Below are 24,535 nucleotides of genomic sequence, written 5' to 3'. Positions count from 1 at the left end.
ATGCCCAAAGGAGTTCAGCTTTCCCAAAGTTTGCAAGGGACAGTCAAAACCCTCTAGAAAGGCTTGACAGCTGAAGTCTTTATCAGCTCTTGAATCTATGAATTTCAGAGACTCCTGGTGAGGTCTTGATTTAATGGAAGACCAGGGAAAAAGAGATATACTTAAGGATATTTGTCCTGAGATAAGTATTATCTTTTGTAACTATTGGAGGAATTCAGCAGAAATGTTCAAGTGTCATAGAGTAACACAATATCATAAATAGGAAAACAATCAAAATCAACTGTACTGAGTTCACAGTAAATGAAATTCATTTACTACTGAATTGCAATTTACATAAATGTGTACAAATATATTTGTGTATGTACACGTAAATATATTTGTACTGAAGTGTGAGATAATTAATCTAATGAATTTACCAGTAACACTGTAAAAAGTGTATCAACATGATAGATTTGCATGAATTTTTCATAGCACCACTTTTAGTAATGCTATCATCTGTCTTTTGCAAAGCAGATTTTACATAATGCCTTCGGAAGCAAAATGCTGAGAAGCAAGTTGAATTTTAATGTTTGGAAAAATTAGTTTTGTGGGCCAAGGGACAAAAACTTTTGTCCAACTTTGTTTGAACTTTACCTGAAATAGCATTAACAAACAAAGATATTTATCTACCTTCCCAGAGATTTGGTCAACTGGCATGCACCAGCTCTAACTAGAATTTTCACTGCCTTTATCTTTACAAAGAGCAGCCTCAGTTTATTGCTGAGATGTTTTGTGGTACAGATTTGATTCCAAACTCTCCAGAAATCAACGAGAAATCAAAGAGCTTTCTCATTCATCTTCATCACAGACTTTGCATTGCTGCTGCCACCATTTTTACTGCCAAACAAATTTTAGGATTTAGGATTTTCCATGGAAGGCATAGATTTTTTTTATGGCCCAAGCACCTTTCCTTTCTGAGGTAAGAAGTTCTATGTTTTAGTGAAGGATGGCATTCAACAAGATTTCAGTTGTACATTAGGACGGATTCTGTTTATCCAGTGCGTGATCAGGCTTAAATTTACATATAACAATTATATTACATAAATTAAGTAAACGGTATTCTCTATTGTTGCCACTCTTTTCTCTATCCTTTCATAGCAGACAAACACACAAATATTCTAAAATCTCTAAATCTAGAAATCTCTATCTCTAAAGTATCTTTTTTTTCATGTTTTTGCTTCAAAACTATAATATAAAGAATGAAAGACAATATCGATGTTGAGTATCTTAATTCCATATTAGCATAAACTTCTGTGTTATTCCAAAATTGGCCCTTCAGACCAGGAATGGTCTTTATTATTTTTTATTAACAGTACAAATTCTGAGCATAAAAAAGTGATTAAATTTAAGCACAACTTAAATCAAAGGTTAACAAGTAGCCATCCCTCAATCAGTAGCTTGTCCATCAGTCATGACGAACCTGGCACCATGGGCAACTGGCATAATCCAGAAACTTCGTTTGTCCCATTCCAAAGAAACATGGAGGTTTGGCCCTGCACCTTGAAAGGAATTACCTCGAAGAACTGCAAAAAGGGACAGAGTAAGGCTAGCTTATGCAGAGACCTGGAGAAGCGGCATGCTGGGGACAAGACAACATTTGCACCATCTGCAAGAAAGAATATAATGTTGGCTATACAAGTTACTTGATACCACTCAGTGGAAAATGGAGAGCTACTTCAGAATACAGGGCACAGCTATAAACACCCTTTCCACACTGTCCTATACAGAAATTGAGTGAAACACTGCACGCTGACTTAAGCTTAAAACAGCCTACATGGTTCACACCTTATAGCCCTTATAAAAGATATGAAGTCCTGAGGTGACAAAGAGCACTTCTGAATGCCAAAAAAAAACAATGCCAGCAGGAGAGAGCACAGATCAATGGGACTGCTATGACCAGTAGGTAAGGTGTTTCAGGTTGGTGATGTTAAATGAGACTAAAAATCTGACAGTATTCTACAAATTAGTTCTCCCTCCAGGTAATTCAGTGCAGACCCATATACATATATATATTAAAATGGCAATAAACCTAATTCAATTACAGCCCAAAACAGTAAAGAAGCTATGAGCTAAAATCACAGATCAAAAGAAAAAAAGAAAGAACACCTTAGAAAACATTTTAAAATTGAAGACTCACAAAACTCTGTGATTAGTTAAATTGGACTGATTGCAGCATAACCTTATTCATTATGCCTGTGAAACAGACTACTGATGTGGTATTAATATTTCTGACCTTCACGTAATTGTCAAGTTCTGGGCATCTAATCTACTTTGTATTTGATAGCTGCTAGACTATCTCCTCCAGAAATATTTAAGGATTTATCTGCACATATGAACAATGCATTGTCATGTTACATATATTTTGATCTCATTGCTAACATTGGTAGCCAACATTATCTTTCATTACACTAAAAATGACATGACATGAAAAGTCCTCTAACTTTCCTCTTTTGGATTATTTATAATAATAGTTTGATTGTTTTTTCTTCTCTAGTATTATTCATGGTCTCCCTTGAAAACAAGATAAGCTATGTTCGAATCAGTATGGCATGATTTTCAAGAGACAGTTTCTTACTTCCTTTGTGTGTGTGTATTTGCACGTGTGAAAAGCTACTATGGTAAACCTTCTTCAGTTATAAAAAACTCTTAAAAAAAGAATAAAAATACATTAAAAACTCAATCTCCCCATCAAAAAAATCAACCCCACCCTTCACCCCCAACCCCAATTAAAAAGAAAAAAAAATCCATTTTCCAAGACAGAAAAAGGTTGGTTTTTTTTTTTTGAAATACTATCCATGTATTTTCTTGAACATGCAATACAAAAACTGTTCACCTTTTCTCTCCTTGCACACACCCTGAATGATCAGCCTTTTACATCTACCTTAGGACTTCTCTTGCTAGTTGAAACTGCAGCTAAAATTTCCATAGGCTCCAAATGGCAACTTAGATTCTCAGTACAAAAGGGAATGTTTTGGCCTTGTGGTTCCTGGGAACTGAATGCATGTTCTCCAGTAGAAATGAGAAGAAATTTGTAGAAAAAAATCTGGAGAACAAGTATTTCTATTGTAACAGCCAGCCCTACAACCTTTAATACCATTACATTCCGTAATCTCATGTTCTCCTGTTGGTTCCCTTCTGGTACAGCTATTTGGAAACACCCTCCTTTACTTCCTAAAAGTTCTCCAAGGCTTCTCTTCAGCTTTCAAATCCAGTGGTGCCAGGCAGCAGCCAATTCCATGTTAGTGAAAAGAGAAATACTGTAAGAAATGTTTCTCTTAACCCTGATACACATTATCACAGCCATGACATTACTATCCAGGACCTTCAGACTTGTTTTTTCCACTGGGATGACAGTTCCCAGAAAGATAATAAGATAATTACCAGAATATTTGGATGTTTTCAAATAGTTAGGAATTTTGTTTTGTTTGAGGGAACTTTATGAAACAAAATTTACACATAATTATGAAATATCCCATGGAGCTCCAATGTGCTAAAAGAATTGCCTTTTTTGTTGTTGTTCTAGAAGTCCACTCCATTATAATTGCAAATTGAAATGACACTGCCCACCACTCTGTTTTAGTTTTGACTATTCTTCTGAGTGGTAGAAGGCAATTTACACTAAATATTATTTAAGGAACATTCCTTCCCAGCCAAAAAAATCAGAAAAAAAGGACTAAGTTAATGTCAGTCTGTTTTTTTCCTCAAGTGGCTGGTCACCTAGGCACTTATAACTGGACTGAAGTAGCGTTCTGCCTGATGCACAACTCACCATGACAAATCAGAACCAAGAAATGTCACGCTCTAGATCCACAATGATGTCAGATGCTTCTGCCAGATGAAATACTTATGTTCCATCATGACAACCTCCCCTATAGCCATTTACACCATTACATGCCTTATCCCTATTTGCTTCATCTCATTTTCTGGCATTCAGCTTTTAAACTTTTGGGTGAGTGTGTTCTAGATAAGATCTACAACAAAACACCAATGGTATTTAATGTCTACAAGGTGGTTATGGCTTACCTAAAAAAAACACCACAAGCAAACAAAAAATCATAAAGACAGCTTACTAATTTGGTAGCTTGCAAAATATTCTGCATGCTTTCTCAAAATTAATAAGGAAACCTAGCCCTTAAGACAAATGTTATCAGCTAGACTGATAATTTGCAGTGTCAGTTTTCCTTTTAAAATAGCTTAATATGATGGAATTTCTTCCTTATATCTAAATCTACCCTCTTTAACTTTAAAACTGTTACCCCTTGTCCTATCACTACATATTCCCTCAGAAAGACTCTCCCTATCTTTTCCATAGACCCCCTTTAGGTAGTGGAAGACCACTGTAAGGTTTCTATGGAGCCTTTTCTTCTCTAGACTATCAACTCCAACAATCTCAGCCTGTCGTAGGAGAGGTGCTCCAGCCCTCTGATCTTCCTCATGACCCTCCTCTGGACTCTCTCCAACAGGCCCCTATCCTTCTTATGCTGGGGACCCCAGAGCTGAATGCTGTACTCCAGGTGAGGAGTAGAGGGGGAGAATCACTTCCCTTGGCCTGCTGGCCATGCTTCTTTTCATGCACCCCAGGATATGGCTGCCTTTCTGCAAGTGCACATTGCCAGCTCATGTTGAGTTTTTCCATCCACCAACACCCCCAAGTCCTTCTCCTTGGGATTGCTCTCGATCCACTCATCTCCCAGCCTGTATTCATGCTTGGGATTGCCCTGACCCAGGTGCAGGACCTTGTACTCAACCTTGTTAAACTTCATGAGATTTGCACAGGCCCATCTCTCAAGCCTGTCAAGGTCCCTCTGGATGGCATCCCTTCTCTCCTGCGTGTCAACTGCACAAGTCAGTCATCTAGTCATCTGCTGTCAACTGAGTATGTCAGTCCACACAAAGAAGATAACAATGAACGAGCTTATTGTCAACTTCATCTCTGACAAAAAACAATCTAGTGGCCACATTAGCTTCATAGAGAAGATAGAGATAGTCTAAACCTATTCTCTTAAGAGTCTTCACTGCAAGTATGAGTTCAATTCCTACACACTGAAACTCTAAGTCAATAACATATTACAGAATGAGTAGGAGTGTCTTGCCTGTTGCTCTAAAAGTAAATAGAAAATATTCATAGCATTTTGATATTGCCATTAAAGCAGAACTTAAAAATATGCATAAAGACCATAAAAGGCCACAAGGTATAGATCAACATAGTTCAAGAACATTCTGTAGAAAGGGAAAGTGTTTCCTGGTAAAATTAAAAACCAGACATCATGTAGGAACAAATTACAATATCAAGTGGTCTACAAATAGAAAATCTGCAGAAATTTTATAATGAGAGTAATGATGAATGTACTCAGTGTTCCAGTTAGAGTAAAGTGGGCCATCTCATGTGATTTCTTACGGCAAATATAACCAGGCCTTTATACATTGTTATTTTTATGCCCTGCCACACACATACACCAAAGGAAAGAAAGTCTAAAGCACCCAGACTCTTGGCTTTGAAATAGCATAAATTTTTGATTTGGTGCTAGTCAGAATCTGTTCAGAACCACAAATTCTTGAAGACAAAATCAAAATAAGAACAATCTGGCTGAGGAAAGCAAGTCTTGGACTCGCAACATGAAACTCTGAATTTGTAATCCTAACCTCACCACCTCACTGGCTCAGATCAATGCACCTTCAATACAGACAGCATATACTTAGTCCTATTCTGAGAAGAGATCTTTCACCTTTTCAAGAAATAAAAAATAGTGTAGATAACAGGCACACTCTTTTTTTATTATTATTTTTATTTTTTTCAAGTTGAGCTTGTCTTATTCATTTGTAACTAATCCAGTCTAGATTAGTAGAACCAGGTGTTGGTCATGTCATCTATAAGCTGTGCTACACCTTCTTATATTGTAAAACACACATGGGCAAATACACACAGAGCAAACAAAAGTACAGAAAGATACAAGAGCAACAGAATTTCAGTGGCAGAAGAAGAAATCTGGATCAACACTTTGAAAGCAAAATATGCACACAAAAACTAAGTTGCATATATAACTGAGCAAAATGAGACACTAAAGGACTCCAGTTAAAGTAAAAATACTCAGCAGACTAAAATACTGTAATTATTCTGGTACTTCTCTCAATCTGTAAAGCCAAAAAATTATCTAAAATCAGGTAAAACATCTTTTTAACAATAAAACAGAGGGAAAAAAAGAAGCATATGTAGTCAGAGGGAGACTGTTTCATCGTCCCACCTCCTGAATGTAGTCAGCCACATGATCCAAGGTGGCAGTCTCACAGGGCTTGACACAAGAATGATGAAGGGTAAAACTGGGTGAGAAAGGTAAAACCACCCCTGCCACCACCACCAGAGTTGGGTCAGTGCTCACCTGTTCTCCCCAAAAGAAATATAAAAAGGCAGAACATTTATCACTGTGCAAAATATCATGAGATAAAGAGCAGTGAGAAAAATCTTACCTGCAACATAGTCACCAAATCCAATGGTAGTTAAAGTGATAACCACAAAGTAAATTGCATCTAGTGTGCTCCAGCCTTCTATGTGCTTGAATATAACTGCAGGAAGAGCAACAAACAGCACGCAGCCAAACAGTATGAATATTATTGTTGAAATTATGCGAATCTTTGTCTGACTCACATTCCATTTCTATGGAAGAAAGGGAAGGGGAAAGAGAGGAAACCCATTGTTAATAAAACTGTGCCACTATATATAAGCATCTATCACCTACAATGAGCACCTCATTGCTCAAGAGGACATTATAGTTCTCAGACAGGAAAAATCAAAGCATTGTTTTATTGTGAAAGGGTTTTCAAAGCAAATATGACTATCCTAGGAGACATTTGGTGGCAGAAAACACAAAGCAGCACTGGACTCTTCTTTGTGGTCAGCTTTGTGGTCTGGGTGGATGGCACGTGTAACATTCATTAATATTAACAGCTGATCATGCTACAGTTTGAGTGAGGACAAAATTTGAGTGAGCTTCAAGTAGTGCTCGCACCTGGTATCTGTTTTTTTTTTTTTGCATCCACAACTAACTAAATAAAAATGGTGAATTTTACCATATATTTCTCTCTTTAATGAAATGGATGACTAAACAAAACCATAGAAAACAGAGTTGAAATAGAAATAGAGGGGACATGAGATCTTCTCTTCCATACCTTAGTCAAAACTGAAAATAACCACACCTAAGCCACTGCATACAAGACATGTGAGGCAATGCAAACAAGATTAACTTTTCAGTAGAAAGTTTTCCAATGCTTACCCTGCATCTCATTTGCTTCAATTTAAGTCTACTACTTATGGTCTCATCCAGGGCAGACCAACTGCTACTTTACCCTTTCCAGCAAGCGTTTACAGGTGTCTTCTCTGTCATATATTCTTTAGTCCAAATAAATGCATTTCTTCAAGTCTAACTTCACCCACTCAATTCTCGTTGCTGTCCCTTGCCTCCATCCAGCCAATACACACATTTCTTTAGATGTGGTGCTCAAAACTGGACAAAAAAGTGAGACATACTACAGCAAAACAGAGCATAAAAAAGGATCCTTTCATCCAATCTGTTTATTTATTTACACTCCTATTTAAACCTTTAACAGTGACCTATGTTTTTCACAACAGTATAACACTCTCCAGTGCTAGCTGAAGAGCCCCTAGAGCCCTCAGAACTTTGCTACAAAACTGCACCTGGACAACTGTTTCCTGACATGTAATTGAATATTTCATTATTCTTTAATAATATCTTTTGAATTTGTCCTTTTTGAACTGTATCTTATATATTCATGCTGCCTTTCAAAATCTTCAAGATCACTTTGAATTTTAATTTTGTCCTCCAACTTTTAGCTCTCCTCAGCCTGAGATAATCTGTAGATTTAATGAGAAAAGTCTTTTGTCTGTTGCGTAAACTATTAATGATTTTTTTAATTGTACCAAAGCTAAAACAGACCATTCCAAAGTCATGTTTGACATGCCCTGCAAATTTGACAATTTTCCTCTCAGTACAGTTTTCCAAAGAGTCTTCCATCCATCCAGAGCATATTGCTTTAAATTAAGGGAAATTAGGGACTGCGTAAAACTGTAAACTTTCAAAAAAGCTGACCAAAATGAAATCAGACTATTCATGATGCATGGTTTCTTGTATTTATGTTCAGCGCCAATGTAAAATATGTTTTCGGTCAGCAGGACCAAAGTCTAGCTTTTGTAACCCAAATCCTAGTAGCTGGTCAGATTATGGCAACATGAAATTCCCTGTTCTGACCCATCAGTGTCTCCTTGTTCTTCTTTTGAAGAATGAATGAAGGAGTGTTCCAGACTGCAACATACAGATCAGTGTTTTAATTCAGAGATTGCCAAAAGGAGGCAAGTTGCTGCTTTTTGTGCTACGGTGGAAAAAAAAAAAAGGACCCATTATTCCTCTGAGCGGAATAGCCTAAGAGACACAAACAAATTGGTCTCGTATTTTGTATTTTTATGCAAAAACTAAAATTCAGTTACAACAGAAAAGCAGAAAGGATAAAAATAAAACGTGTTCTCATGGAATGTTCATGCCCTTTTTAGCCAAATCTCAGTGGAAATTAATGTTATTCACCAGTAACTAATCAGGACTGGAACTGATATCTGGAACTGAAAAAAAGAAAACAAGGAAGAAAAAAAGGCAAACACACAAAAAAGCTATGCTTTTTCCTAACAATGGCTTTCAAGCTTGTGTTTACATACTGTAAATGACTATTTCAGCACAGCCCCAGTTTGCCTTGCATCAAGAAAAAAGAGTCCTTCCAAAACTTGCTGTTTTGATGCAAACAGCTACAAAACCATGGTACTTGCTATGTATTCACTAGATATGACATATTCTACACATCAAATGACAGACAGTATTTCATAAATGTTTTGAACATAGTATAGTAGTAGCTAGGCCTCTAGTATTTTATTAAAGGTTGATAAAGTATTTATTCCATTTTCTTATATTTTATTGTGTCATTTATTCTAGGCAACAAAAATATCAGTAAATATATTTTTAATAACTGTAATAAGAAAGTATGACCTTGCTAAAATTTTCTGATTCTGAACTCAAAGTATCGTGTGTGAAGCAGACTTTAAGTTAAGCAATTAAGTTCCTCTGCTATAATTTAAGGCACTTGGTTATCTTTATCAATATCTGCACATTATTAACTTTATCAATATCTGCACAAGCTTGTATAGTCTCTTGTTGGGTCCCTTCATCCACTTAAGTTGTGCCACTCTGTGTGGACTAATTAAAGATCCATGGGTCAAACAAAATGAAGAACATGAATCTCAAAAGGCTGTGCTACATGGTTCAGCAGAAGCTGAAAATACCTTAAACTGTAGAACATCCTGCAGCTCAGTGAGGAGACCAAAGTCTCCTCAAACAGGAGTCCAGTGTTGGGAAGCATGCTCTGTACCATTTTGTCTGTCCTGCTCCCTTGAGTGCCCAAAGCGTTAGTTGCCTACAGCCCCATAAATCTGGAAACATAAGTGTCCACAGGCTTTGACGTTTCCTCAGGTTTGCTGATGTCTGTGTACAGATTTTTAAGAGCTGTGATTTTAGACTGACACCAAAGATCTGTGAATCAACCCAGAGCAGCAATAATTTCCATGCATTACCCTACAGCTCCACTCCTCCATCTCACCATGCTGGTGATTTCCTACCACAGTTTGTATTATAGTCTTTAAATGTAAACGCCACAGTAAGCTTAAGAGTACTTTAAGGGCAAAACAAAAAAATAAGAGGTTTTGGATCTTGTTATTCCCAGTCATCATTATTGTAGAAAATGTTGGACCGCATCCAATTCTCAATTAACAATGTTCAACATGTACAGACTCCGCAATGTTCTCCGTACCTTTTGCTAGACATCTGGTTACAAGGATGAGCTATACCCTGTGTGTTACGCTTGTTATATTTAGAACAGCAAGCAGCCATCATACTCACAACGAAGGTATCTTCTACTTTGGCAATTCCTTTTCCAAAGATTGTCCCTAGTTGATCTCCAACACCAGCCAAGAGAAAACCAAAGAGAGGAATTCCCAGTAAGGCATAGATGATACAGAATATCTTTCCACCTTGTGTGCGTGGGGAGATGTTTCCAAAGCCTAAATTACAAACAACTTGAGATGTTTAAAAAGAAATTACATATATTACACTATACATTTTAAAAGGACTGTAGGAACAGAACAGTTGCAAACAGGTCCTACTAGGTTAACCATGTGATACAGTAAACATTGTGGAAAAATCAAAAAAAAATGTGTTGTATAATCCTCTTTGAACTAAACTAAAGTGTTGTGCTTTTTTTTTTTAATATTGTATACATAGTATGGAGAAGAAAAACTTTCATTAGAGAAATAAATCATATGTTTTTATATATACACATATACCCTTATTAATTACAACTTTCCACATTTAACACATGTAGTTAATACGAATTGGTTAACTTGTGTTTTAGCCTCTGTTTTCTGGAAACATCTATTACTGGACTTGTAATTTCCAGACTGCATTACTCTAAAACGAGATACAATTTTTGGGTGCGCTGTGCTTCAGAGCAAAGCAGCCTGAAAGAAACCATTTGGATGAGCAAAATAGGAACCTCTAAATTCAATGGAAGTGCTTACACTCATTATTAAAGCCTCAGGTTCTTTCACTGTTGCGAACAGAGCTTCGAGAGACAGTTTACAGCTCAGGGCTCTCCTCCATTTGAGAAGTGAAATAATTTTCACTGACTTGTGAAAAAACACCCTTGATATGCCCATGATACCTCCATTGCTGCTGTTTTACTTTAAATAGAAATCCCAAAATATGAAGACCTTAGACACCACTATCTTTGAAATGCCCTCAAGTGTATCTCCAGGATTGATGTTTAAATGATATGTTCAAGGTCGCGCTGTTTCATGAGCATCAGTCCTCATTTTAATTCTTTTTTTTTTTTTTCTCCAAAGCACCACTGAAGTTTTGGGGGAGCAGCAGGGCAGTAGTAATAACACATCAGTATTTTTGATATTATTTCACTTTTCAGCACAACAATGTGCACTTTGAAGGAGGCCAGAGGGAGAACTTTTCAGAAAAATGGGATTATTTTACATGGAGAAATTAAGCAAAAGCTTTTAAAGAAATTAGCATTGTTGTAGAAAAGATATCTTGTGAATAAAAAGCAAAATATTTTAGCAAGTCATTGAGACATTTGTTTCTCAGTTTATCTTTAATATTAAAATTGTGTATAAGAGATACTTTTCATATAAACACATGAAACATTCAATGAATATCCCATTTTCCTTTGAAAAAGCTGACAAAATTTATCAGCTCTATCAAGAACATGCTCATATTTTGTTTTTTGAAATAGCTTAGTATTCATGCACACCAACCACAAGCTTCTACAAAGCAAAGCACTTTTAATGAATATCTCACCAATTTATAAGATTTTAACTATTTTGAGCATATTGGTTTAATATGTATTTTCTTCATAAAATATATTTGTATTACCTTAATTTTTCATTCTTCTGTTATGCAGGTAAGCTAAACCAAAGCTGTGTCAAAACTTTTTTCTTTCAGTACACAGGAGACCTACCCCTCACTCAACTTAAAGAAAAAATAAAACACATTTGGAATATATTTTACTCCTAGATATTTTACTTCAATCTCTGTTTAGAAATAGTAATCAAGAGAACAATAAATGCAACATTACAATAGAGTTTAGTTAGGTTAAAAACGAAAAAGTGAGAAAAATGATGTTGATACTAAAATTTTCCCAAAATGCTAACTAATACAGCCTCTCAAATTAAATATAAGGGTCAAAATTACAGGAAACATCATCAATTGCAAGTTGTGGAGTCCTCCACCTTTGTAAATCTTCCCTGCAGTAATATCAGGCATAAAAAGAGCCTGACTCAGTCAAGTGGAATAAAGTCAGAGTGCCTTTAGTCTAACCTAGCATTCCTCCCTAACTTGGAGCCAGAGCTAAAATTACTGATTATTATAATTCAGGAAATTTCAGCTCCACTGAGTTCACTCTGTGCCTTCATGCACCAAGCAGGAAAGACCCTTGAGTTTTAAAATAAAATTAGCTCATCACCAACCAAAAAGAGACAAACAGATCCAAGCTACTCTGTTTTCATAAATATCTCTGTTTATGCAGCAACAGGAGCTTGAATAGCTGCCAGGGTGTAATTCCTGCAGAGTCTTAATGCAATTCAGAACCTGAGTCTGGATACACCAGATTTATAAAACTGATATTGGGGGATTTGGAAATAGCTCTTCCTTTTCTTGGTTTAAGAACTGTATTCACTAGCTCCACAAAAGTTATAGCGTAATAGTGACAAAATACCAGCCCAGTGAAGCACAAGCCAAGGAGGCAATTTTCTTACTTTACTTCATAAAGCAAACTGGCAGTTTCCTTGCATCCCACAGCTATTACAGAGATGATTGCTGCTGTGGCATACTTCTCATCTGCTGCTAATCGGTACGAGAACAAGAAGTTCACATTCAGCTCTATGCATTCTTGCTCTAAATCACAAGCATATTTTGCTTCAGAAAGGGATGGGGCCTCTTTTTTTTTTCTACCCTGAAACTGTTGCTTTTCATCAAAAAGCAAATTGTTGTTTTTTGATGAAAAACGACAAATGCTTTTCTTCCATAAACGACATAAAGAAGGTCTAGTATTATTAGTTATACCTCAAAAAAATCTCACAAACACATTGCTGGAAAAAAATAACACTCCAGCAGGCAGTACAGTTTATCTCTGGCCAGATGCTCACTACACACAGTACAAGCCATGGCACTGTCATGACAGGACATGTGCTTCAGTGAACTGATCCGCCAAGGGGTTTCCATCACACATTAATCATATTTCCTGGAGTGTCATGTTTCATAAGTCTGCTGCCACACACCGCAGCCTACTTCACGAGTTACACAAATTGTCCTTACATCCTACTCTCTCGGTTTCTTCAGCAAAAAGCTAATCCATCATTTATGTAATGGGAGAGGAAACATTTATATTTCATACGGTTGTTGTAATTCCTGAGGGCTTTGTCTCAGAAAAAAAGTATTATTCCTTTCTTAGGAAAATCAGCAGAATGCTGCTGCTGAGTAAAACCAAAGGAAATCTTCACTTCAGGCACTGGGTCATGGGACAGCCACCACGTACCCTGCACCTCCCCTCCCCGCACAGGGCAGGAGCAGCACAGAACAAAGTTTATCTTGCAGAAGGGATCAGCTTCACCCAAGGTAACGTCAGTACCATTTGCAGGCTGCCCTTCCCCAGTGCCCCCCCTCACTTTCCTTCCATAACCAGGAGCACAATTTGCCTCCTAGTTTCACCAAATCCCTTTCATGTCTTGCTAAATGCCTAGCATGCCTTTAACACCCAAGGGATTTTGTGCGTTTAGAATATGTTGTCTCTGACAAGCAGCTGTGGACAAGAAATGCATTTTAAAAGGAGCTTGCCGAATGCCTACGTGAATAAAGAATAAAAGTCCATAGTAAATACATTGCAACTAATTGCTCCATTCACCAAAATAACATTCTATGGTTTCAGCTCCACAACTCTTACAGCCCCCAAGATTCAAATGGGGGATTGCTTTTGGGAACCTCAAGAGAGACTTGATGGGATATATATTTTTCTTCCTCGTGTCCTCTCTTTTTAGATACACTTTAAGGATGAAGATGTCTAACTTTTCTATCTGGAACAGATGGACTATTGAGTAGAAATTAGTAACTTTGTGCTAACTTCAAGGGCATTATTGGTTTTGAGCAAAGCAGAAAGTATTTGAAGATTTTTTTCCTGTGAGAGACAATAGTTTATATCTCTCACAAATCGACAAGAGACACTTTTGTTCAGGTCTAGAAATCAGACTGTCTTTGCATTCAAGCCTTCATTAAAAGGAAGACCGGCAATTGGTTTCAAAAAAAAAATCTAAGTTCCTTTTCAAAAGGAGAAAAGATCCTTTTGCTTTCTGGTTCACTGGGATCTCGTTCTTTCAGAAAGCTCCTTTAGATCCCCATTTTCAATGCAGAGATAGAAGAACAGAGACTCCAAATGAATATACCTTAATGGAGGATTCCTGGGCAAAGAAGGGCATCTACTGAAAGTAGCTGGCTGCAATTAAGCATTTTTTATGTGAGATTACAGGTGCTTTTGGGAGTTCTAGGACTACATTTTACTTGCAAAATTGACTGGAAAAGTGTCACCACTTATGTTTCATTAGTATCAAATAGCTCAAGTGGGATTGAAAGGTCTGGGGAAGGTTTTAAACATTTTCTTTCCAAACAAGAAAATGTATATTCAAAAGCAAGTAAATATTTTCCCATTGTTTTTGACATCTCAGATTACACAAGACATCATTCACCAGGTAGCAAACAGTGACAATGATACAAAAATAATGTCACATATTTTGAGATATGAGAAACTCCTCTCAGCCATAAGGTTGGCTACATGGGCAATCCATGCAACAGGTTAATACTGAAAGACAAACTCCATGGTGAACATGCACATCCTTAATTACATGAACACGGACTACAGAAACCTGATACTGAGAAGACTGTACAGACTCTGAGAAGATGCTGAGCTCCTTGCTGCTGAACCAATAGGGCAGATCCAGATGACCTGGCTGCCATGCCCTCAGCTTAAGCTGCCTGGTGGCTGCGCCTGGCTCCCGTGCAACGGGTGGTGATATTGCCGTAGGTCTGCATCCAGCTGGACTATGCGGCTCGATTACAGTGATTACCCTTTTCAAAGGGTGAATGTGTGTTTTGATACTGAATGTCATATTGATTTTAAGAGATCAAAAGATGCTTTTTTCAGGATCTAAGGAGCTATCTGATGAAATCTTTATGAAAGGTACCTCGTTGAATTTCTAGTAGCTGTGTTTTTTTTTTTTATTTTGTATTTTCCCCCTGTTTAGAGTGCCATTCAGGCTCCAGAGATTAGCATCTAAACATATGCCAGAGTGTCAGTGCCAGGACAAAGATGTGCACTTATTCATAGATAGGTATATCTTTTAGCAGAAATAATGGTCATATGTGAGCATATTCAAACAAGAAGGTATTGCAAGTACCCACACTGTCTCTGTGGAAATCTCTGCATATACTGCAGAAAATTTAAGACTGGCACCTTCTTGTTCACTGTGTGGTAACTACTGTATTTTTACACCGATCCTATTTCCTTTCTTCCTTCTAACTCTGCCCTGCTCTCCAAAATATGATACACTGGTGTATGCCCATGTCATACACGTGTATATTTACAAAGATGTATATCACATTTTTTATGACCTTGGTAAGTATTGTGTAAGAGAATTTTCAGTCTCCCATGTATATATCTTTATATACAACATCTTTAGGTAGCTAGAAAATTGATGTTCCCCCTTTTCATAAGCAGGTAACTGAAGCACAAAAAAGTCCAAAATCCTCCATAGCATTTAGGTCCCTAATTCACACTGAATCTGTGGATGAGGACAAAGCAATGACTCTACAGTGACCCCAAACTAAGGAAAGTTCAGCATCTAAAATCTGAGAACCTTCACCGAACTTGTTCAAGGTGGACCAGATATCTGTTTGTGAATATGTGCAGCTATGGCCTCTCCTTTGTGCTGGACACAGGCACACATGCACGCACATATTCAAGAGCACAGTGCAAAGTAATCTGAAGGCTGGATATAGACAAAGACTACTTGTAAGTATGAATGCTTGATTGAATGGGATATTAATACACTTGAATAAAAACGTGATGTTTCTATGTTACATACATACATAAATTCCAACAAGTGCACGTACAGGTTACTGTGTCTTAGAGCCACTGCTCACAAGCTGTTGCCTGTGGATTCTGTTCGGAGCATGCAGCTAGCTCTCCTCCAAGTTAATTTTCCACACTGAAAATGAAATACTTTTGTATGCACATAGTTGATGAAGTCACAATCTGGATCCCACTGAAGGAAGCACCCAGTGCAATAACAAAGAGGTGCAGGTACTTCTGTTTTAAACTGTGGTCTGTTATAAAACCTCAAATCCATCTTACATGAGTTAGGCATAAATTTATTCACTGGTCACTATAGCTCCTAGAAGCCTGTTCTTTGAATAGCTATAGCCAGTGATTTGGGAAGGATGTTGTCACATGGTACTGTTATTTCCTTAATATCAGCGTTCAGCACAGCTCTCCTTTTGGTATTATTGGATTCCAACCTACAAATTTTGACTTTTAGCACTAGTCCATGATTCTGTGTCACAACAATATCAATCTATCATTTTGAAGGTTCTAATGTTCTGGCTCAAGCCTGGAAAAAAAAATTGGAAAAGAATCTCCATTACCTTTACAACTATGAAAAAGAACAGGAAAACCTAGACTGACATTAATAAAAATGTGCAATATTCAAGAATTGACAAAACAGAAGCTAATCTCCTTTCGGTGATTTCTTTTCATCTGCTTTCTGTGGGAACAGTAATCAAATCAATAAAACTTGAGAACAGGCTATAAGTATTCAAAGGAAGCAAGTTTCTTTTGAGTCAAAGTGCTATGCTAGGGAGCCGAAGGAGCATTGTAAGCAAAGTCTCAGCGTTATGAACGCAGAAGCTGCTGCCATATTCAGTAATACATACAGTTGCTAAGGCAATTTCTGAAGGAACTGGGTAATAATTGTTAAAAGCCTTTTAAAAGCTTAAACATCAGTTCAGATAGCTCTGCCCCCGGTACAGGTTCCTTATTCATTCAGCTGTCACTTTGCCCAAAGACTTTTGTCCCTTTTCCAATTGATTCTTTTTTTTCCTTCTTTTTTTTTTGTAGTCTGTGTTATAATTTGGACCTTTTTTACCTCTAATTCTTATTTGAGTAAAATTGAATCAGCTCCAAAAGCCCAAATTCCCACTTGTGTTTTTTTTTGTTGTTGTCTGCTTTTCCTTCAGGTGAGATTGCTCCATGGGAATAATGTGACTAACACAACTGGCAAAAATAATAATGTACTTTAAAGAAAAAAGTTAATAGTTCACAATACCGTGGAAGTTTTACTACCCACATTTTCTTATCAAGTGTAGACACAGCAAATGTGATAAAATGACACTCATTCTGCACTAAAGTCATCAGAAATATCAATGTATTGATAAAATACGTTGACACAGGTGATCCACAGAAAAACAAAAACTGGATTTTTAGATGTACTGACAAAATTATAAATAGATAAGTAAGTTTCTGCCACTAACTTTAACGGAAGTCTGAAATACATTTTTTTCCTAGAGCTTGAAGCTTTTCTTTAATAACTTTCCTTTTTGTTTCCTACAAGTAGCATGGCAAAAACACGTACAAGTTAAGGACAACAGCAAATATACATCAATAAATGAAGAACTAAAATATGTAAAGTCTCCACCACTTGCCCTGCCTCTCCAGGAGCATTGCTGTTCCCCATGGTGAGACCATCCAGTTTCTCTGGTGGAACTGGCTCTGTGCCACCAGTTTTCAGCACAGATATTCTGCAATCCCACACTGATTTCAGCGAAATCACATATTCAAGATAAGACCTAAAAATCCCACAATCCTACATTTGACAGACTCTGAGCTTGGACCCTATTCAGCTGATACAGCTGGCAACAATGAATGCTGAAGGTTGACTTAGTAGATAAGTTGCAAATTGGTTTGTAGCTTTAAACTGTTCTTCAGACAACCTTTTTCACCTTAACAGAGGTTTCACAAGTTCAGTGTTCAAAAACACAAATACTTTGCAATTTTAATTCTGACAGAAAAGAAAGACGAGGCATATCTCCTATGTTTATTGTTGCTTATAAACTACAATTACACAGCTCACATATCCAGATCCTTTGCCCTGAGTCACAGAGAGGCGGAGAAATTCTGGGGAAGGGCAAGCAGGCTGGAGGAGATGGGAGTGACACTGATAGTAAGGGGAAAATCCTCTATTGCACATTTATCTAACTACACCATTGCTTAATCTTAGTAAGGCAGGCAGAAAGAAGGGCTCTTCAAGATAAAAGGTTAAAATATCTACATACATACATGTAAAGCATACCTATATAGATAGATAAATGTTATTTTGCTAAGCATCAAATAACTGTTATTAATACAAATGCCTTGACACAGATAGCTCTAACATATACCAGTGTAGTAAGAAAAAAATTCCTCAAAAGAGCTAAGGTTAAAAAAAGAACATTATCAAATTTCTAAAAGAAAAGACTAAATATCTTAATTCATAGAATTACTTTAAAAAAGACGTTTTTGTCACTGTGGCTCACCATCAGGTGTCTGAAAGTGTGAGGTTATTTGTCCTTTGTTTTTCCATTCCCTCAAGCAATCTTTATAATCAGTACTAATATTCAAATGTTAAAAAAAAACACAACGTAAAAAGGATCCACCATGCATAAGTAACTTCTACTGACTTCACATTTTAGCTTCTAGCTACTTATAGGCTGTATTCCTGATTCAGCAAAGTAAGCATGTGCTAAACTTTAAGAATACCTTTAAATTTATCTCTATTCAGCAAGCATTTAAATATTCACACTGTCAGCATATACACCTGTGAAGTTGGACAAATATATATATATTTTATCAAATGAAATTATTAACAGATTTTTAATTGATTTTCAACAGTGTCGTGATGTGGCAGAAATCAATTCTGGAAATCATGCTGTCACAAGTTCTCTAATTTCCCAGAATTTCACACTGCATATCAAAAAACTCTTTTGTTATAATGTCATTATCCTGGCAATTGAAGAAAGTGCAATTACAAGACTGCAAAAATATTTAAAATCCTTCAAAGGAGCAAAGACTAATTTTCTTCTTCCATAGCTTGCAATTTTTAGAGACCTTAAGCTATGCAGGTGTGGGTTTTTTCTTCTGCAGTAAAAAAACTTCTGCAGAGCCTTCTGCTCTTTTTCTTAGAGCAGAAGGCAGAGGAATCTGAGAATTCTGTGGCTCACCAGCATCCTACCAACCCCCAGATTAATTCCATGTCTTCACCCAAGCCACTCAATAAGCTAGCACAGTGGAGAGTCTCATGTAATTCTCTGGAAAAGAGAGAAGTCCAAAGGTGGGGAAATGTTGAAAAGAATAAAGATAAATTTATCAAAAAAGTTTGCACTTCTAACCAAAAGTTCCTAATAGAACAATAATTTCATAGAAAACCACTCTGAAGATGTAAACTGATAAAAAATATAATTATCAGGCAGTGTCAAATAAACTCCGAAGTTTGCATTTTTAGCACAGAAATATTTTGTTTCCATGCCCAGTTTGCTTTTGAAAGAAGCTGATGTCACTTGCATCGGACAAGAATTTCAGCCAGTAGTAAAAATCGTGAGCAATCATTTCCTTCCCAGCTTACTTTTAAATACATAGGCTGTGATGTTTCTTTAATATGAAATGAGGGGAGTCTTTCAGAATCTCTAGTCATATAGCCTGCACCTAACAAAAAAATTCAAAATGGGACAGAATACGTCATGAGACAGAACACTGCTTTTAGTTAAAGGTCTTAAATTTTTGTAATAATATATTTCAGTTCAAATTTGGGAAAGAAACACTAAAATAAATACATATAAAAACCAACCACATGTAAAAATATTTCTCAAACATTATTTAATTTTTTCTCCTACCACCCAAAACCCTGGGCTGGAATATGAACAGCTACTGTACACTGCACTGACTCCATAAACAAAGTTCTTTGAGTCTTGCTTGGTCTATGGGATCTGAATTAGCCCCTGAAATCAGGTGTGATCAGTTGTAATACAATCTCAGACCAAACACATCAGCTAAACCTCTCCAGAAATTGAAGGGGGTGAAAATTTGTTTTAAAAGTGGGGGAAGTTATTTATGACTTATTTTCTTGTGTAAACAGATCCCATATCTTAAGGGTGAAAAACTCTAAGTTATTTATTTATTAAATAAAAGGAAAATCAAATGGAAAATAGCTCGAGAACTTAGCTAAAAGAGATCATCATCTCAGATGGATAGTGCTCTTCTCCCTCACAGCTGCAAGGCATAAGGCACAATCTTCTTCCACAGCCTTCCCAAAATGCCTCCAGTTATTCTCTGACCTTGGTCTCCACAAGCTAGGAGGAGCTATAAGCCTTATGTCTTATTTAAATCCAGACTACATATGGGTATTTTACACCCTGCAGGGTCAAGCCCTTTGGTTTCTCCATCCTTTGGTGTCCACCAACCCATATGAAAGCTCAAGATGACTCAGGAAAGATACAGAAAAAAAATGAAGTCCTGGAGTGCATTACTGCTGCCAAACAATAAAGTGGAGCTGGAAAAGGAAAGAGGCATCACATATTACTGTCATTCAGTATAAATAAAAGTTTCAGATTTAATGGATTCAGGTTTGATCTAGTTCCTACTTTGGGCAAGCCTCTTCACCCATAAGTCAGTTTTAAAACACAGAAGCATCAATTTACTTTTTTTTCCTGTCTCCTCTTAAGTGTCAGTACGTCTTGTAAAAGCAACATCTCCCTTTTCTTCAAAGGCACGATACGTCTTTGAACTGAACAAGGAAAACCATTTCGTGAATAAAATAATACTGTGTTTCTCCCTATAAAACATTAAAGCCTATAGAGATATGAACAGCACAGCAGCTATGCAATCTAAGGACAGTAAATCCTAATGACTTTTAATAGCACTGCTCCTGGTATGAGAAAAAGTTACATTAGAGTATATCCTATGACATTATTAAACCTTAAAAAAAATCAAAGAAGTAAGGTGGAGGTAGAGGAGTAATATTTTTAACAGTATTTCTGCAGATAACATGGATTGATTTTTTTTTCTATTTTTATTATAGCACTCAAATGCATTGCAAAAAAGAACATAACTCTTGGCCTCACTAAAGGTCCACACTACTCCATTACTACTAGAAATAAGCAAATAATAGCTCAGACTCATCTTTAATTGTAGGAAAAGTTTCATTAATGTTTTAGTTGCTGTGAATTCCATTACTAGTCACTCCAGTTTGAAACAGCAAATTTGCATGGAATCTAAAATTCCTTCTGCTATGTTTGAGGAAAAAATCCTGTACTGAAAAATAAACCTACATTAATTATCTTTAAATTTATTTTCTAATACAATATTTGTCAGAAAATTTTTAGACTTCTATTATTCTGCATCAGTGTTCATGAGCAGTCTTTGGAGATCTGAATCAGTGTCTTTTAGGACACTTAAATAATTTACATATATAGCTTTTGTTCACACGATTATTTAGTAAATTACTGGTGTTTGCAAGCATTTCCATCCTGAACAAGTATTTGTGATTATTCCACGTATTATCCTAATGGGATAACATGAAAACCCAGACAAAGTATCTAGGTTAATACAAGAGTATTACTCATCATACGTTTGTCTATTCCTTCCAAAGGTTTCCTTATTTATTTAGGAATATATGAACCTGAAGAACCACAACAACATAACCAAAACTATTGATGCTGAAGAGTTTATAGCAAGAGAAATGCTGCATAACAGTTTCTTCATTTTTTTTGATAAATAGTAGCAGCTAGTAAGTATGTTTGCAGAAACGTGCAGAACCACCACAAACTTGGAAACAAAGCATAGAATAAATAAATGCACTTTTCCCTGATCTATATTCCTTACTTTTCATTTATTCTGAATGAGGAAACTAGAGTAAGTAGTTTGTGTCCAAATATGGACACAAAAAAAATCTTTTTTAATTTCATATAGAGTTTTGCAAAAGTTAGCACTCATAAAATATATTGTAGCTCCAACTGCTTCTGCTAGCAGGATCTCATTTCCTAAAGCAACCAGAGTGAAACCTAACTTGGAAATCAAGGAAAGTTTTTTGAAAAGTCCATTTAAACAGTCTAAATTCATTTGTTTCCACTACAATTAGCTAATTCCACTACACACTATTCATTCAAAAAACACCATAATCCTCCAATTGTAACAAACTAATTACTTGTTACAAAGTTAATTATTATTAACTGAAGTCTAAAGATTATTGTCTTGCTTTAACCAGGACCTCTTTCCCAGGACTAGAAACACTTGTGAGAGCAATCTGTGTCAGTTTGCTGTGTCACAGCTTCATCTGTAGGCACAAAAATGAAAAATAAATTGCTTGTTGCTATTCTGTTTTTCCAGCATAGTTTTGTGACTAGTGAGAAAAAGAACTATCACATGAATTCTTTGTTTACACAGACCATGAATAGATGAAAGTTATCATATGTCTATCCATGTCACCAAAGACTCAAAGTCTTGTGAGTCTTCTTTAAGCGATCATGTACAAATGTGATGTTATTTTATCATCCAGCATACTAACACAAACAAATATTTAGAACTCTTAACCTGCCAATAATGAAATCCCCACTGCATCCCAGGTATTAAAGCTGTAGTCAAAAGAACTTATACACCAGCTATTTTTTCCACACAAAAAAAGACCATAAGATTAGCTGCCTGTGTTTCTGTGATCCAACATACATCAGCTCCAACAAAAAGGATGAAACTCTAGGACCTAGGGAGTTTCCATACTATAGTTCCTGAAATCAGTATAAAGTATTTTAGCATTCTGAGCATAACAGAAAATGCATTGCCACCACTCAGACAGCAAGAATTATAAATCAATGAATGACACTCACTGTTCTTCCAGATGGAACTGTTGACAATTTAGGTTATTTAGTAGCTAAATACTACAGCACTACATACATTAGAATGTATTAAAATGATAAATAGACTATAAATGTTTTTAAAACAGTTCTATGCAAGTTGAGCTTCCTCTTAGTTGTACAGTTTAGAATGGCAAAAACAGATGAAAGGTTTCAACAGAAATAACTTCTTAATGAAATGCCTACAGGTGAAACTCATTCTCAAAAGAAATACCATTCCCAATTGCATTTTCCTAGTAGAATGAAGTGTTTATGCATGCATTCTAGAGGAAGTCACAGAAGTAGAGTTGAGTGAGCCAATGCTCTCTCTGATTGAGATAACCATTAGGAACATACGTAGGGTTGGGGCTCTCATGCAGTCAGGCTCAGGAAACACAGAGAATGCACAAATATTCTACATAATTGTAACCTATTCTTTCTGTGCCACCTATTACACTCATGTAATATAGTAACAAAATAATTAATTAGCTGCAACAGATGTGTCTTCACTTCTTGTTACTCACTTCAAGAAAATTACTCCAGACAATGGTACTAAACGTAATTGCTCCAGTAATACAATAACTGTTACTTTTATGGATTCATGTTAGTGTGCTTATTTAGTTAAAGAAACACCATTCCAAAAAGATACTAAGACTAAGCTTAAACACTTCTGCCTTTAGGATCCACACATATTGTGCAAAATGCACACAAAAGCAATGAACGTAGACAAAATCATGACTCCGCACACCAAGAGATGGTCTCATACATGTCGAATTGAAAAAAATAGAATTTTAATCAGATTTTAAAAGTAGGATCCTCAACACAGGTAGATAATAGTGCATGGATATCATACAATGCTGTTCATGAAACATATGGATCACCTTCCTATCTTGAGAAGATTTTCCCAGTTAAAAAGTACCAATTCTGAGAATAACCATAAGTACAATACTATCACAACTTAGTACAGATATTCTCAAAGGTAAATTATTTTCCTTGTGATAAGTATATTTTCAGATATGTGCATGAACAATAAAAAAAGAAAAAAGGACCATTTTAACTACATATTTTGCAGGTTACATTGATCCATAAAATTACAAAATATGTAATGCCAATCCAATTTTCCTCCCAGCAAAAAGCACACTGTGAACTGGAAATAGCTGTGTTCAATATTATAGAGAGAATAATTGGCTCTGCATACCACAATTCTTTCCCTGCACATCTTTAAAAAAAGAATTCTACTGCATATGACTAAGCCACTCGATGCTACTTCTTCCATTCTGAACAATAGCCTCCAGATGCTCATTTTCATCTATCAGAAGAACTGCAAAAAAAAAGAACTGTAAATCTGATGTCTGCAGTGGAGAAATCCAATCTGTCCTTAACAGATGCTGGCATGGAGTTTTTCAGTGAAGCCTCTTTTCAGCTGAAAACCACATTGGTGCCTCAGCTGTGTCATACAGCCCTGTGCTCATAAACCACTGGTAAACACTACAGAGCTCTAATAAATATCTAGTGCATGACCAGCCTTTTCTGCAGTACTATTATCATAATTTCAATGAACTGATAATCCAGAAACTTGAACACTCAAAGTGACCACTCAATTGAACAATTTAGCCTTGGAAATACACGTAGTTGATGTTACACAAATGTTGATGATGTACACATACAAATATCCTCAGAACAGGAAGTTTTCTCTAATCATATCTTCTTTGCATACTACAACATCTAGCCAGCAACAACAACAAGAACAGAAGAGAGAAATGTGTTTTTCTTATTAGGCATTGGTATTTTAGGATGCAGGTCTACCTGTAACAGGGATGAAAGATGTGGGAAACCTGTGTGAGTGAGAAAGGAGTGAAGAATGTCCAAGTCAAATGTTTAGGATTGGACAAAAAAGTTGCACACTCCTCAAAGTGGCT

At 36.4% G+C, this 24,535-nt stretch overlaps 1 protein-coding gene across 7 annotated transcripts in view; it reads right to left on the bottom strand.

The window, feature by feature from the left end:
* Positions 1-24,535, bottom strand: part of KCNK2 (potassium two pore domain channel subfamily K member 2) — a 157,748-nt gene that overhangs the window by 19,457 nt on the left and 113,756 nt on the right. For 5 of the 7 annotated variants that reach the window (XM_066993656.1, XM_048057552.2, XM_066993657.1 and 2 more), the window contains 3 exons: positions 9,990-10,150; positions 6,505-6,691; positions 1,460-1,645 (listed from right to left, as the gene is read on the bottom strand). In XM_066993656.1, coding sequence (XP_066849757.1) covers positions 1,460-1,645; positions 6,505-6,691; positions 9,990-10,150 — 534 coding nt within the window. Of the gene's footprint in view, positions 1-1,459; positions 1,646-6,504; positions 6,692-9,989; positions 10,166-24,535 lie in introns of all 7 variants that reach the window. The other 2 variants (XM_048057556.2, XM_066993660.1) reach the window with 2 other exon arrangements.

This window comes from Anser cygnoides, chromosome 3 (genome assembly GCF_040182565.1).
Source record: "Anser cygnoides isolate HZ-2024a breed goose chromosome 3, Taihu_goose_T2T_genome, whole genome shotgun sequence".
In the NCBI taxonomy this organism is placed as follows: domain Eukaryota; kingdom Metazoa; phylum Chordata; class Aves; order Anseriformes; family Anatidae; genus Anser; species Anser cygnoides.
The sequence above is the reverse complement of the archived record's forward strand: the minus strand, read 5'-3'. Positions and strand labels throughout refer to the sequence as shown.